This window comes from Rutidosis leptorrhynchoides, chromosome 9 (genome assembly GCF_046630445.1).
Source record: "Rutidosis leptorrhynchoides isolate AG116_Rl617_1_P2 chromosome 9, CSIRO_AGI_Rlap_v1, whole genome shotgun sequence".
Taxonomy (NCBI): Eukaryota; Viridiplantae; Streptophyta; class Magnoliopsida; order Asterales; family Asteraceae; genus Rutidosis; species Rutidosis leptorrhynchoides.
The window spans coordinates 353865335-353881015 of NC_092341.1; the positions used below are offsets into that span (position 1 = coordinate 353865335).

A 15681-nucleotide genomic window follows, 5' to 3' on the forward strand; every position below is an offset into this window, starting at 1 on the left:
TTTGAGTCTAGTGTATGTTCTAACACTACGCAAAGGGTGCAAAACAGTTAAGTTTGATAATTGGGTGCCCGTGAAACAAATAACAACTTTGGAATGCAAATGATTTTGATAATCATATTATATTAAATCTTGTGGTTCAAATGCAACGTTTACTAAAACACCTATGATTTCACCAACGTTTTCGTTGACAGTTTTCTATATGTTTTCTCAGGTCCTTGAACGCTACTTGATACATAATTCCGCACTCTTTTTGATACTTGCTTGGATGTCGAGTATACATGCATAGTTGGAGCGTCTTTTGACAACTTTTAAATTGTGTCGCATAGGTTTCATTCGTACGTTAAACTTTGTAATGTAACTAGTCTTTGAACTACTTTTGTAAACTTGAAACATCCTTTTTACTTATGAAATGAATGCGACATATTTTGGTCAAACGTCATGTTAAAGACTTATGACCACGTAACGGGACCTAAGTAGTCGGCGCCGTCAAACATGATTTGGTCGGGTCGCTACACCCCCAAAATCCTATGTCATTCAAAGCATCAAAAGTCCATTTCAAATTCATCAAACCCTAATCCAAATTCACCAAAATCAATATTCAACTTCATGAAGTTTTCTAAAGCAACCTACACATCAAATTGAAGCTAGTGATACTAGGAACACATTTAATAATTGCACTTTATCATAACAACAAAATTAAATCATCCAAAAATCAAAATCAAACACACAATATTCATGTTCATGCTAGTTACACTAAATCCACGAGATCGAGTATATAAATCATATATTCATGTTAGACTTGAGCCATAGACACTAACTAACAACTTTATAAGTTAAAAACATCAAGAACACAAAATCTAGTGATTTTAGAAAGTTACCCAAATGTAATGAAATCGGTATGGAATCGAAGAGGAAGTTGCAAGGATTCCAAATATGCAATTTGTTTGGATTGAAGCTTGATCGATTTAATTTAGATGATAAATCTTTGAAATGGAGAATTGAAAGAAAATGTAGAAGTATGAAAAGAAAATGAAAATGAAAATGGAAAAGAAAGGGGAGGTGGGTGTTGACTAGTCAAAAGCTAGTCACATCTTTGCTCCCTTGGCGAAACTAGTCCCTCGAGTTCGGTTGCGGTTACGTGAATTACCTAAACGAGATATTTTTAAAACGCGTATTAACGAAGGATGTTATAATCATATAACGAACTTTAAATAAATAACGGAAAGTAAACGGAAAAAGGCGGGATGTTACATTACCTACTCCTTAAAAGAAATTTCGTCCCAAAATTTAAGTAGGCGTAGTAGTCGTTGTTTCTTCCTCGGGATCTTGCGTTTCCGGAACCGGGAACAAGTGAGGGTATTTCTTTTGCATTTGATCTTGCCTTTCCCAAGTAAACTCGGGTCCTCTTTTGGTATTCCAACGAACTTTGACAATCGAGATTCGGCTTTGTTTCAACGTCTTGATGGAGGTGTCCATAATTTCAACCGGTTCTTCCACAAAATGAAGTTTGTCATCAATAGTAAGTTCCTCGAGAGAGATGACGATATCGGGTTCGGCAAGACACTTTTTCAAGTTAGATACATGGAAGGTAGGATGAACGGAGCTCAATTGAGGTGGTAGATCTAAACGATAGGCAACGGTCCCAATACGCTCCAAGATTTCGAAAGGGCCAATATACCGCGAATTTAGATTTCCCAAAACGGATTACACCTTTCCAAGGTGCAACTTTTAACATTACGCAGTCACCGACTTGAAATTCAAGGTCGTTGCGTCGTTTGTCGGTATAGCTCTTTTGACGACTTCGGGCAGTCCTAAGCCTATCTCGGATTTGAACGATCTTCTCGATTGTTTCATGAATGAGTTCGGGTACGGTGATTTGTGTGTCGCCTACTTCGGCCCAACAAAGAGGAGAACGACATTTTCAGCCATATAAAGCTTCGAATGGTGCGGCGTTAATACTCGCGTGATAACTATTGTTGTAGGAGAATTCGGCGAGAGGCAAGTGCTTATCCCAAGCTTTTCCAAAGTCGATAAAGCAAGCTCGTAGCATGTCTTCCAAGGTTTGAATTGTGCGTTCGCTTTGTCCGTCGGTTTGCGGATGGTATGCGGTGCTCATGTCTAAACGCGTTCCCAACGCTTCTTGTAAAGTACGCTAAAATCTAGAAAAAATCGGCCATCTCGGTCGGAGATAATCGATAAGGGTACACCGTGTCGAGCTACGATCTCTTTAATGTAAAGTTGTGCAAGTTTCTCCATTTTGTCGGTTTCTTTCATAGCGAGAAAGTGTGCGGATTTGGTGAGACGGTCGACAATAACCCAAATAGTATCATAACCGCCCGTCGTCTTTGGTAGCTTGGTGATAAAATCCATTGTTATTCTTTCCCACTTCCATTGCGGGATTTTGAGTTGTTGAAGTAACCCTGACGGTCTTTGGTGTTCGGCTTTGACTTTGGAACATGTCAAACACTTGGCAACATAAGTAGCTACGTCCCTTTTGATGTTCGGCCACCAATATTGTTCTTTAAGGTCGTGGTACATCTTATTGGCACCGAGGTGAATCGAGTATCGTGACTTACGGGCTTCATCTAAAATAAGGCTTCGTAGGTCCCCATATCTAGGCACCCAAATTCTTCCGGCGAAATATCGGAGTCCGGTATCCCTAATTTCGAATCGAGAGATGAGAATGTTCAAGAGCTCGTGTGAAACGTTTTCATCCTTGAGAGCCTCATCTTGGGCTACCCGAATTTGGCTATTAAGGTTGGTGTGGATGGTGATGTTTAAGGCTCGGACACGAAGAGGCACTGCTCTTTCTTTTCAACTTAAGGCATCGGCTACTACATTTGCCTTTCCGGGGTAGTAACGAAGCTCGCAATCGTAATCGTTTAAGGTTTCAATCCACCTTCGTTGTCTCATGTTTAGTTGCTTTTGATCGAAGATGTGTTGGAGACTTTTGTGATCGGTAAAGATAGTACTCTTGGTTCCATAAAGATAGTGTCTCCACATTTTAAGTGCAAAGACAACGGCTCCGAGTTCGAGATCATGTGTCGTGTAGTTTCATTCATGAATTTTGAGTTGTCGAGAAGCATAAGAAATGACTTTCGTTCGTTGCATCAACACACACCCAAAACCATGTTTCGAGGCATCGCAATACACAACTAAATCATCGTTGCCTTCGGGAAGTGACAAGATAGGAGCGGTGGTTAGCTTCGTTTTCAAGATTTGAAATGCGGATTCTTATTCGGTTGCCCAAACGAATTTTCTTCCCTTATGAGTTAACGCGGTTAGAGGACGAGTGACCAAAGAGAAATCTTTGATGAATCTACGATAGTATCCGGCGAGACCCAAGAATTGACGAATGTGAGTAGGGGTAGTAGGAGTCTCCCATTTACTAATGGCTTCGATTTTTGATGGATCAACTTTAATACCTTGATCACTTACAACATGACCAAGAAATTGAAATTCCTTCAACCAAAATTCACACTTGGAGAATTTGGCATATAGTCGTTCTTGTCTCAAGAGTTCGAGCACAAGTTGGAGATGTTGTTCGTGCTCTTCTTCGCTTTTAGAATAGACCAAGATGTCATCGATGAAGACAATAATGAATTTATCGAGATACGGTTTACACACGCGGTTCATAAGATCCATGAACACCGCCGGTGCGTTAGTGAGACCAAATGGCATAACAAGAAATTCATAACTACCATAACGAGTTCGGAAAGCGGTTTTGGAGACATCTTCCCCCTTAAACCTTAATTGATGATAACCCGAGCGGAGATCGATTTTTTAATATACACAAGACCCTTGTAGTTGATCAAAGAGGTCATCGATGCGAGGAAGAGGATATCGGTTCTTAACCGTCAATTTGTTTAGTTCACGATAATCAATGCACATTCGTAGGGATCCGTCTTTCTTTTTAACAAACAAAATCGGAGCGCCCCATGGTGAATGGCTAGGTTGGATAAAACCACGGTCAAGTAGTTCTTGGATTTGACTTTGCAATTCTTGCATTTCGGATGGAGCAAGTCTATATGGTGCACGTGCTACGGGTGCGGCTCCCGGACTAAGATCGATTTGGAATTCAACCGGTCGATGAGGTGGAAGACCCGACAATTCGTCGGGAAATACATCGGAATAGTCACTAACAATTGGCACATCATCGATGTACTTCTCATCGGACTCGACTTTCTTAACGTGAGCAAGGATCGCAAAACAACCCTTACGGAGTAGTTTTCTAACTTTAATGCACGAAACGAGGTTGAGTCCGGTGCAACTCTTATCGCCATAGACGATCAAAGGTTCGCCGTTCTCTATAGGAATCCGGATTGCGTTAAGATCACAAAGGATGTGAGATTTCATTTTGGCTAGCCAATTCATACCGATTATTACATCGAAGCTTCCTAGTTCCATGGGTATCAAGTCAATTTCAAACTCATTACCCAAAATGTTTAACGTATACCCCCGGTAATATGTGTCGGCACTCAATAGTTTCCCGTTGGCCACTTCAATGGTATAAGTGGTATCTAGTGGAAGTGGTGGAGTGCTAAAAGAATGAGTCAAAGTCTTGGATACAAAACTCTTATCGGCACCCGAATCGAATAAACAAGTAACATAAGTGTTGTTGAGGAGAAACGTACCCGTGACTAATTCATTGTCATCTCGGGCTTCCTTGGTGTTGATGTTGAAAGCTCGACCGCGTGTGTTGGGGTTGGCTTTCTTCTTCGGACATGCATTTCTAAAATGACCCGTTTGGCCACATTCATAACAAGTACCCGATTTTGGTGCATTGGGCACCTTTTGAGCGACGGGGGCGGCACTTCTACAATCGTTGGCCACATGACCACCCCTTTGGCACCGGTGTCAAAATAGATTGCTACATTCACCATAGTGGTGTTTGTGGCATTTGTTGCAAAAGGGTTTATTTTCGCCATAACTTTTCTTGGCGTCGGAGGTGAAAGGCTGTTTGATGAAGTTGTTGTTGTAATTGTTGCTTGATTGGGGGGCTTCCTATTTTCTTTTCTTGCCGCCCGATTTATCCTCGGCCTTAGGTACCGGAACTACGATTTTGTCAACCGTTTCGATCAATTGGCGGGCCATGTTTAAGGCTTGTTGTAGGTTAGCGGGTTTGGATGACATCACTCCTTGTTTGATGCTCTTTGGAAGACCATCCATATAGAGTTCAACCCTTTGAGATTCGGGGTTCACGAGGTTGGGACACATTAAGGATAGTTCGGTGAATCGTTGATTGTAGGCCTTGAGATCGTTTCCGACCGCCTTTAAAGTTCTTAGCTCTTGTTCGAGCTTTCGGGTTTCTTCGCGAGGGAAAAATTCGACGATCATCCTTTCCCTTAAATCGTCCCAAGAGAGGGCGTGAGCTTCATCGGTACCCACCGATTGTACATACGTGTTCCACCACGTGAGGGCGATACCGGCAAAGGTGTGGGTGGAATATTTGACCTTGTCTTGGTCCCGACAACCGCTTATGCTAAAGACGGCTTCCGTTTGCTCAAACCATCGGTTGAGCACAACCGGTCCCCCGGTCCCATCAAAAGTATGAGGTTTGCACCCCATGAAAGCTTTATAGGAGCACCCTTCGCTTGAGTTACCGGCTCCTTGATTGTTGTTGTTGTGGTTGTTATTGTTGTTGTTGGAGGAGTGACCGGCCATGGCCGCATCCACGGCGGTGGCTATCATTCGTTGTAGAGCTTGTTCGGGAGTCTCATGGCGTGGCACACGACGAGGAGGCATTGTTCCTTCAAAACACAAGAATACCGTTGATTAGTATTTTCAATAATGCTAATCATGATATGGAATAAGGATAGAGAAAAATTTTCCTTGACTCGCCTTAAATTCTTTATGCCATAATGTCGGAATGTTCATATGAGTCACCGTAATATAATTCCGGAAATTATATTACCGTAATTCATATGTGCATTCGACATTATTTCACTAAGTCAAGGTGGCGTTTCAATTAAATTAAACGACGTGAGATTAAGATGAAATAAGAGTAGATATGGGTAGAAACATTCGAGTATAAATGCACAAGTAGTCAAGTAATTCCTACTTCAAGTCTATATGCCGGTTGTAGTCTAGACTCACTAATGTACCCTATGACTCGGGGTTGACACCAAAGAACTCTAAATCCCTACAACCAACGCTCTGATACCATCTGTAGCGACCCGACCAAATCATGTTTGACGGCGCCGACTACTTAGGTCCCGTTACGTGGTCATAAGTCTTTAACATGACGTTTGACCAAAATATGTCGCATTCATTTCATAAGTAAAAAGGATGTTTCAAGTTTACAAAAGTAGTTCAAAGACTAGTTACATTACAAAGTTTAACGTACGAATGAAACCTATGCGACACAATTTAAAAGTTGTCAAAAGACGCTCCAACTATGCATGTATACTCGACATCCAAGCAATTATCAAAAAGAGTGCGGAAGCATGTATCAAGTAGCGTTCAAGGACCTGAGAAAACATATAGAAAACTGTCAACGAAAACATTGGTGAAATCATAGGTGTTTTAGTAAACGTTGCATTTGAACCACAAGATTTAATATAATATGATTATCAAAATCATTTGCATTCCAAAGTTGTTATTTGTTTCGCGGGCACCCAATTATCAAACTTAACTGTTTTGCACCCTTTGCGTAGTGTTAGAACATACACTAGACTCGAAAATATATTTCATCCGCTAACGGTAGCGAACCGTCCGAATGAGGCTCGTCAAGCCCATGTGATCACATAATATAAGTTCTCGTTTACACCCTGCAAGTGTAACTAATGATAATTGAATTGAGGCTTTTTGTTCAAACCCGTACGTGGAATGTTCATTTTCGTACTTGTGTTCAAAGTGTAAAAGTATGATACGTATATGTTTCTCATCCCATAGTTTAAAGCATAAAAGTTGTTTGAAAGATGGGACTATGATCTCACCTTGAGTGCACGTATGAGAAGTACTTCACAAAGTAACGTGTGCAAAGGACAATGCTAGTCTTGACCTAAACAAATAGGTCGTATCAATAACGGTAAATACGATAGGTCAAAGATGTTCAATTAGTCCTATGGCTCGTTACGACTCGATTATGTAGCATGTGAATCAAATTGTCAAGTTTCATGCAAGTTACTAGTATAGAAACAAGTTAGAAAGTTTGCACAATCATTTGGTTAAGTTTGACAAAAAAGTCAAATTATGGTCGGTCAATGTCAACGAAAAAGTCAACACGTTCGGGTCGGGTCCCGAACTATTTTTCTGAGGTTTTTAATCATGTATAAGCATGTTAGAACAAGTTATATGTGAATCGGAGGTCCGTAGCATGGCAAACATTTTTCATAATTTGACCAAATTGGACAGCCCACTTTGGCGCGCCGACCGGGCATATGGCGCGCCGCGCCATTACCTGTGCAGAGAATTCTGGCAGTTTTTAAGTTTTATGCACGAACCTAACCTCAAACAATCACCATTTACGACCCGCAAACAACCAAAGCATGTATCTTATATCATCGGAAAGGTATTTTGTCAAGGAAAACAACTAAATACATTTCATCAATCACATTTACTTTTACAACAACCAAAATCACATTCAAAGCTCCTCATTAAATGCATTCAAGTTCATAAATGAAATTCGATGATTCGGCAACCAATTTACATGAATGATATGCCATTTCGAAGGTGATCAAGCATACAATACATCCTAACACTTACAAATAACATTTCATGTCATTCAAAGCATCAAAAGTTCATTTCAAATTCATCAAACCCTAACCCAAATTCACCAAAATCAATATTCAAGTTCATGAAGTTTTCTAAAGCAACATACACATCAAATTGAAGCTAGTGATACTAGGAACACATTTAATAATTGCACTTTATCATAACAACAACATTAAATCATCCAAAACTCAAAATCAAACACACACTATTCATGTTCATGCTAGTTACACTAAAACCACGAGATCGAGCATATAAATCATATATTAATGTTAGACTTGAGCCATAGACACTAACTAACAACTTTATAAGTTAAAAACATCAAGAACACAAAATCTAGTGATTTTAGAAAGTTACCCAAATGTAATGAAATCGGTATGGAATCGAAGAGGAAGTTGCAAGGATTCCAAATATGCAATTTGTTTGGATTGAAGCTTGATCGATTTGATTTAGATGATAAATCTTTGAAATGGAGAATTGAAAGAAAATGTGAAAGTATGAAAAGAAAATGAAAATGAAAATGGAAAAAAATGGGAGGTGGGTGTTGACTAGTCAAAAGCTAGTCACATCTTTGCTCTCTTGGAGAAACTAGTCCCTCGAGTTCGGTTGCGGTTGCGTGAATTACCTAAACGAGATATTTTTAAAACGCGTATTAACGAAGGATGTTATAATCATATAACGGACTTTAAATAAATAACGAAAAGTAAACGGAAAAAGACGGGATGTTACAGGGGGCATGCATGAAGTATGATGTTTGTTAAATATAGGTGAGCAACAGATGTAAAGAGATGTAAAGAGAGACGATGTAAAGAGAGAAGATGAAGAAACACATGTAAAGAGAGAAGATGATGAAATTCGTAAAAAAACGAATTTACCCTCACATGCAAGGTAGTCAAAGGTTAACAGACTTTTTTTAACGGGGTTGACGGATGGGTGATGATTGTAAATTTTTGCAATTCAAAGGATTCTGAAAACAAAAAAAAAAAAAAAAACTCGAGAAACACTCTTAGCAATATAGGGTATAATATAGGGACCAAAGGAACAAAAAAGTCTCTCAAATACTCCCTCCGTCCCAATTTAATAGTCCACAGACAAAAAACACACAGTTTAAGAAAAAGTGACTGTCACATGTACTTTTTGTCTACTTTTTCCCTGTTTTTCAGTTTTACCCATTACTCTTTACCTATACTTTTGTCTTACTTAAATAAAGTAAGGGTATACAAGTATTTTAACCAATTATTTTTTTCCATTTATAGAAGTGGACTATTAATTTGGGGACGGACGAAAAAGAAAAGGTAGACTAGTAATATGGGACGGAGGGAGTAGTTATAAAGAAAGTTTAGAAAAAACGACAACGATTTATATGTAGAATTTTATACTACATTTAATTCACCCTTGTGTATGCTTTCTTTGTCTCCTAGTACACAGCTGACGTGGAAACGACACAACAAGGGGGCCCACATGGGACGCAGCCACCCGGCACCAGCAAGTCTACGGCACACAACACATGTATAACACCCATCGTTTATGGTATACAAAAACAAGCAAAAATGAACTAAAAAACATCGTTCAATTCAGTATAAAACCAAGGTTAATTAGACACGCATCGTTTCCAGTAATGGGGATGATGTCGTGGGACGACGACGTTTTAATCGAAGAAGGCAAAAATTCCGAGGAACCAACTGTCGTAACCGTGAACTGCCCCGATAAAGCCGGACTCGGATGCGACCTTGTACGGAATGTGCTTGAATTCGGACTTTATGTTACTCGTGGTGGTCAGTCAGTTATTCTATTTTTTAATTATTATTTGATTTTTTTTTACCGTCCCTTTTGATAATTGTATGTGTATATTCAGTCAATTATTAATTTTATATGAAATGAATGTGATGGTATGCTTAATTGTACTTGATTTATATTTGATGATTGTGTTAGAGTAGTTTATTGATTTAAGAAGACTACAACTAGTAGATGGTTAAATGAAAAGTCTATAAGCTGAATTTTGATTGTGTATGAGATTAAAGATGCCCTAAAGCGCGTGCTCCGGGTAAGGTTTTACCGACCTAGGACTCAGGTCCGACCGCCTGCCCCTCGGGATGGTATAAGGTTCGGATCCCTGTAATGCGGTTCGGGTTTCCTGCCCAAAAGCGCGTGCGTGCGTGGCAAATGAGAGTATTCGATGCCAACAACTTGACTTTAAAAAAAAAAAGATGCCTTAAACCGAATTAGGTAGATGGTTTTCCTTGTTCGGCTATTCGGGAGGACACGTAATCCGACCACATACTCTGATATACGCAACCTAGCAGGATTACTCATGGCTGTTTCCAACCCTTCTCTAGCCAATACAAAATATTCATCCTAGACGGTATTCGAATCTGAGACCTCTTGCAAGGAACTCAGGGCCTTAAATCGAATTCATAAGCTCGTATGCTAATAAAAATGAGTTTATTACAGGGGCGAGTGTAGTAAGAAGCCCGTGGGTCACGGGACACTACTTGTTTAAAACTTTTTAGTAGAAAATGCCTTTAAATTGTATGAGATAATACTAAATTTAACTGCAGTACCCCATATATTTTTCAAATTTAGAGTTTTTCTTTTAATTTGTATAAGACACCACTAAATTTAACCACTTATATATATATATATATATATATATATATATATATATATATTTCGAATTTGTAGTTTTTTGAAAGTAAACTACCACTAAAATATCATTCAAATGTAATTAGTACTGAAAAAAAGTTGGGACCCCACTAAATTATAATTCTGGAATCGACACTGGTTTATTATCTCAAATTTCTATAAATTTATAATCCATAAAATTGATTGCTCAACTGTTATAAGAATTGATAATGAGTGACAAAGAAAGTTGTATGGGAAGGGGAAAAATGAATTTTGCATTTTGGTAGACTTTAGGATTGCGTTTGTAATACAGATTTTGCTTTTGTAACATGATGTGAACAAAAAATAGGTTAACTTTTCGGTAGGTGATGGCTTTTTTTAGATGGCCAAAGGAGTATTATATGGTAGTTTGGTTACTGTTTCTTTTTTATAGATTTCTCTACGGATGGGAAATGGTGTTACATTGTGTTATGGGTTGTTTCGCGTCCAAGCTCACTGAAGATTGATTGGGAGAGCTTAAAAAAGCGGCTTTTAGCTTGTTGTCCATCTTTTTTGCCTGCGTTTTATCTAAATCAGTTACCGAATCGTTCTAAGCCAGCAAGTATATATGTCTTGAAGGTTTTCTCCTTGGACCGTAAAGGGTTAATTCATGGTAAGTGTTAATGTTAATAGTCATTTACTATTATAGTATGATAGTGATTCTTTTCATTTTCTCTGTATTTCAAACTGTTGAATTTTGGTTCGCATGTTTTGACTCTGAATGCAAATTTCAGATGTGACACAAGTGCTTTGTGAGCGCGAGTTAACAATTCAACGATTAAAAGTTATGACAACCCCGGATGGCAAGGTCTTGGACCTCTTCTTTATTACCGATCACTTGTAAGCCTTTTGTATTTTGCAGTTTCTAATCTAACTGTTTCTAATACAATAAACTAAATTGTTTTTGTCTTTGTTTCTAATTATCCTATCAATTTCTTATTTACATCAAGTACAATTAGCAAAATATGCTGGTTAAGTAGCACTTCAAAATGTGTTTGGGTGACTTTGTGTCATGCCAGTTTATTTCTCAACTAATCTAAATAATTAGTGTGTTAACTATGATTAATTGGTGGATTTCAATTTATTGTAGGGACTTGTTGCACACAGATATTAGGCGAGAAGAGACATGTCAGCACCTTAGTGGTGTGTTAGGAGAGTGTTGTATTAGCTGCGAAATTCAGTTAGCGGGGCCCGAGTACGAATGCCAACAAGGATTTTCATCCATTTCAGAAGAAATCACTGATGAATTGTTCAGCTGTGAACTGTCCACAAAGGAAGATTGTTCACAAACTCTTAGCTCAGACATTTCGAATGTTAAGAAGGCAGTTATAACTGTAGATAATTTAACGAGCCCAGCTCATACTTTGCTTCAAATACATTGCCTTGATCAAAAGGCTCTCATCTATGACATTTTGAAGATCTCTAAGGACCTCAATATCCGGGTATTGTTCTCATCTTTGGCACCATATTTATTTCCTTTTCTTTTTTCTCAAGAAAGGAGGCAATGAGAGACTTAGGTGTTTGTCTGCAAATTTTATTATGTCTTATGTTTGCGCGCTAGCGGACGTTTTTATTGCAGACTGTTTGTTTTTTGAAGATATAAGATAAAATAATGTCTTATTCAGTCTGCAAACTCGCAGACTTAGAAATATGCTTCTATGTTTAGCATACATGATTAAGTTATTTTGCAGACATTAAAACACATAGTCTTCCCTATTCAGTATACAATTTTTTTCTATATTAAAATCGTGTCTCAATTATGATAACAGAAGTTTTATTACTTCAATTATCATAAGGCTTTTTTTAGCACTGTAATTCATTATACAACTTTTTTCTATATTAAAATCGTGTCTCAATTATGATAACAGAAGTTTTATTACTTCAATTATCATAAGGCTTTTTTTAGCAGTGTAATTTCAGAGGTTTAATGGATGGATTGATTCTTATGTTCTAATCAGATTGCGCATGGAAGAATCTCTACAAGCGTTAATGGGTACCGGAGTTTGGATTTGTTTATTCAGAAAGACGACGGGAAGAAGATTATCGACAGTGAGAGCCAGGTTGCTTTATGTACCAGACTTAAGGAAGAAATGTTACATCCGTTGAGAGTTACCATCACGAACCGTGGCCCTGATACCGAACTTTTAGTTGCTAATCCCGTCGAGCTTTCTGGAAAAGGAAGACCACGTGTTTTCTATGATGTCACGTTTGCGTTAAAGACGCTTGGGATATGCATCTTCTCGGTGTGTTTTGTATTACAAATTGATTGATAATTTTGATTAGTTATTACAAGATTTCACTAATTTGTATCCATCAATTGGTTTCTTACAGGCGGAAGTTGGAAGACACTCGACATCAGATCGCGAGTGGGAAGTGTACAGGTTCCGATTGGACGAAACGCGAGGATCGTCATCAACTAGCAAATATGCTAAATTGGATATAGTTGATAAAGTCAGGTCAACACTTATGGGATGGTAAATTAAACCATATGACTGTTTACCTGAAAAACTTATTTTGTCCGTACAATGTGCTAATCAGATTTCACCTTGAAAATTATCTTATTTATGGTCTCTAGTTCTCAGTTTCGTTCAATTATGCAGTGTGCATTATTGTGGCTGTATATCGTGATTTTTGTATGCATTTATTAGTTTCGCATGTTTAAAAATTAGATTAGATTAAATTAGATAGATTATCAACTTGCAACCTTCTCTACACAGGACCAGGATCCGGATGTTGTGTGTAAACCATAAAGATATTGAATAAGATAAGAAAAACATTCCAACACTACTTAGTGTTGGTGAATTGGTGTTGACATGATCTTCCATAGAGGAAGTTAGGAGTTCGACTCGCATGTGCTACAAAAATATTTCCTTTGTGGTTACGCGCATATTTCATGGGTCTTAAAGGTTTCAGACGTCTATGTGTTTAAGCCTCACACGAGTTGGTTTTACCACATGCTATGCACGTATGGATTCATGGTGTGGGTTTCCTCCCGAGGACAGTAGAATGTTAAAATGCAATGCAAATTTAGATAATATGGAATTAGTAATGTATGTAAATATCTAGATATTAAAATGTAAAAGAAATATCTAGATATTAATGAAGAAAAATCTAGATATTTTTATGTGGTAAAATATATAGATATTTATTCATGGAAAAATCTAGTGTGTAGAAGTTTTCATGGAGTAGTATAAATACGGGTGGTGATTTCATTTGTGAGTAAGTTGTGTAAAGTGTGAGTAAGTGAAGTTGTGAGAGTTGTGAGGAAGTAAGAAGAGTGTGAGTTCGAGAAGAGAAAACTTGTAAGTAATATTGTAATTGTATTTTGTATTAATAAAAGTGTTCTTTGTTAAGTTTTCCGGTTAAGCCTTAGTTCGTGTTTAAGTTCTTAGTGCACTTGTGTTATTTTTATTATATGGTCGGCTCTGCCGCCTAAGTGATATATGGTCGGTTATACCGCCTGAATGATATATGGTCGACACTGTCGCCTCACTATTATTGTGCACTAAGGATTCATAAAATTAAAGGCTAACCAACGTCAAAGTGTTGGTCTAGTGAGTGAGTATAACCTAGGTCCTCTATAGTGGGTGTGTTGGGCTCGTCGAAGTTTCCAACAATTGGTATCAGAGCGGGTCGTTCGGGACCATTGCTAGTGGAGGTACTCATCGGTAAACGTTGGACGTTTACATCGACTTGTTTTCACCAAGGCTCTAAGGGAGATTCTGTCGGAGCATAGTTAGGAACTGTGAAAGCTCATCGGTCAGGGACCAAGCTTATTGGACGTTGGACGTCATGATGGCAGATCTTGCAAGTACGAGCAGTGGAATCAAGAGTCTCAATAACCACAACTATGGTTATTGGCGGACTTGTATAGAATCCTACCTACAAGGACAGGATTTATGGGAAATAGTTGCTGGCAGTGACACAACGCCTCCACCGAAAGAAAATGCCGAAGCCTTGAGAAAATGGAACATCAAGGCCGGAAAGGCTTTATTTATATTGAAGACTACAATCGAGGAGGATCTATTGGAGAACATCCGTGACAAGAAAACACCAAAGACAGCTTGGGAAACTTTTGAAAAATTATTTTCAAAGAAGAATGAAGCACGACTCCAGCTCTTGGAAAATGAGCTCACAGGTATCTCACAAGGAAGTCTATCTATTTCTCAGTATTTCACCAAGGTAGAATCTATTTGCCGTGAGATATCTCAACTTGCCCCTGAAGAGAAAGTGAGTGATGCAAGGATGAAGAGAATTATCATCCACGGCTTAAGATTCGAGTATAATGGATTTATAGCCGCTGTGAGAGGATGGCTTACTCAACCATCATTAATAGAGCTGGAGAATTTATTGGCTAACCAAGAGGCATTAGCCAAGAAGATGAATGAAGTGAGCATAAAAGGAGAAGAAGAAGCACTCTTCACCAATAAGAAGAAAGCTATGTCTCGAAGACAAGAGGCGATGAAAGAAAGTAAGACATATGAGTGGAAGGGTCACCTAAAATCAAAAGGCAACGCTTCAGGGGGAGCTCAACAAGGAAGAATAGATCATCGCCAACAATACGGGGAAAATGATAAGAGAAAGAATGGTGAATGCTTCAATTGTGGCAAGAAGGGTCATTTTGCTCGAGATTGTAGATTCCCCAAAAGGCGAACTTTCGAAGGAAATGTGGCCGCCACAAGAGATGAGAAGAAAGAGGTCACATTCGAAGCAACCATTAATGAGGAAACATGGGATGCAGAAGCTGGACTCTCTGTTGAAGCTGACATAGATGATCAAGCTCTTACAACAATTTTAAAGTCAAAAATAAACTACAAAGATGATTAGATCATCGATTCTGGGTGCTCAAATCATATGACCAACGATGGGACGAAGCTGAAAGAAATGGAGGATTACAAAGGAAAGAGAGTCGTGTTGACAGCCGACAATTCAAGGTTATCTATTTCTCACATTGGAAAGACAATAATTCCAAATGAAGGCGGCTCTCATAAGCTCCAACTCGAGAAGGTGTATCTTGTCCCTGGCCTAAAGAAGAATTTACTATCAGTACCACAATTGACAGCAGAAGGGAACTATGTGCTCTTTGGACCAGAAGATGTGTCTGTATTCAAGAGAGTAAAGGTGGTTGGCAATCCAGTTATGCATGGAAGAAGAATAGAATCGGTCTATGTATTATCTGCTGAAACAGCTTATGTGGATAAGACTCGAAAGAATGAGACGGCTGATCTGTGGCATGAACGTCTTGGGCATGTGGGATACAATAAGTTAAAGGACATGATGGTGAAACGCATAGTAAATGGGCTTCCT

At 38.6% G+C, this 15681-nt stretch overlaps 1 protein-coding gene across 1 annotated transcript; it reads left to right on the forward strand.

Annotated features, from left to right (window-relative positions):
* The first annotated feature begins 9175 nt into the window (after nucleotides 1–9175).
* Nucleotides 9176–13129, forward strand: LOC139866406 (ACT domain-containing protein ACR9-like). Its single transcript, XM_071854640.1, has 6 exons — nucleotides 9176–9488; nucleotides 10769–10987; nucleotides 11109–11214; nucleotides 11465–11816; nucleotides 12333–12617; nucleotides 12706–13129. The coding sequence occupies exons 1-6, from the start codon at nucleotides 9221–9223 to the stop codon at nucleotides 12850–12852; spliced, it is 1377 nt and encodes a 458-aa protein (XP_071710741.1). The 5' UTR covers nucleotides 9176–9220; the 3' UTR covers nucleotides 12853–13129.
* The last annotated feature ends 2552 nt before the right edge of the window (nucleotides 13130–15681 follow it).

Coding starts and splice junctions, on each gene's coding strand:
- LOC139866406 (XM_071854640.1), top strand. CDS start 9,221: ATGTATAACACCCATCGTTTATGGTATACAAAAACAAGCAAAAATGAA. Junction 9,489..10,768: donor ACTTTATGTTACTCGTGGTG/GTCAGTCAGTTA, acceptor TCTTTTTTATAG/ATTTCTCTACGGATGGGAAA. Junction 11,817..12,332: donor CTAAGGACCTCAATATCCGG/GTATTGTTCTCA, acceptor TGTTCTAATCAG/ATTGCGCATGGAAGAATCTC.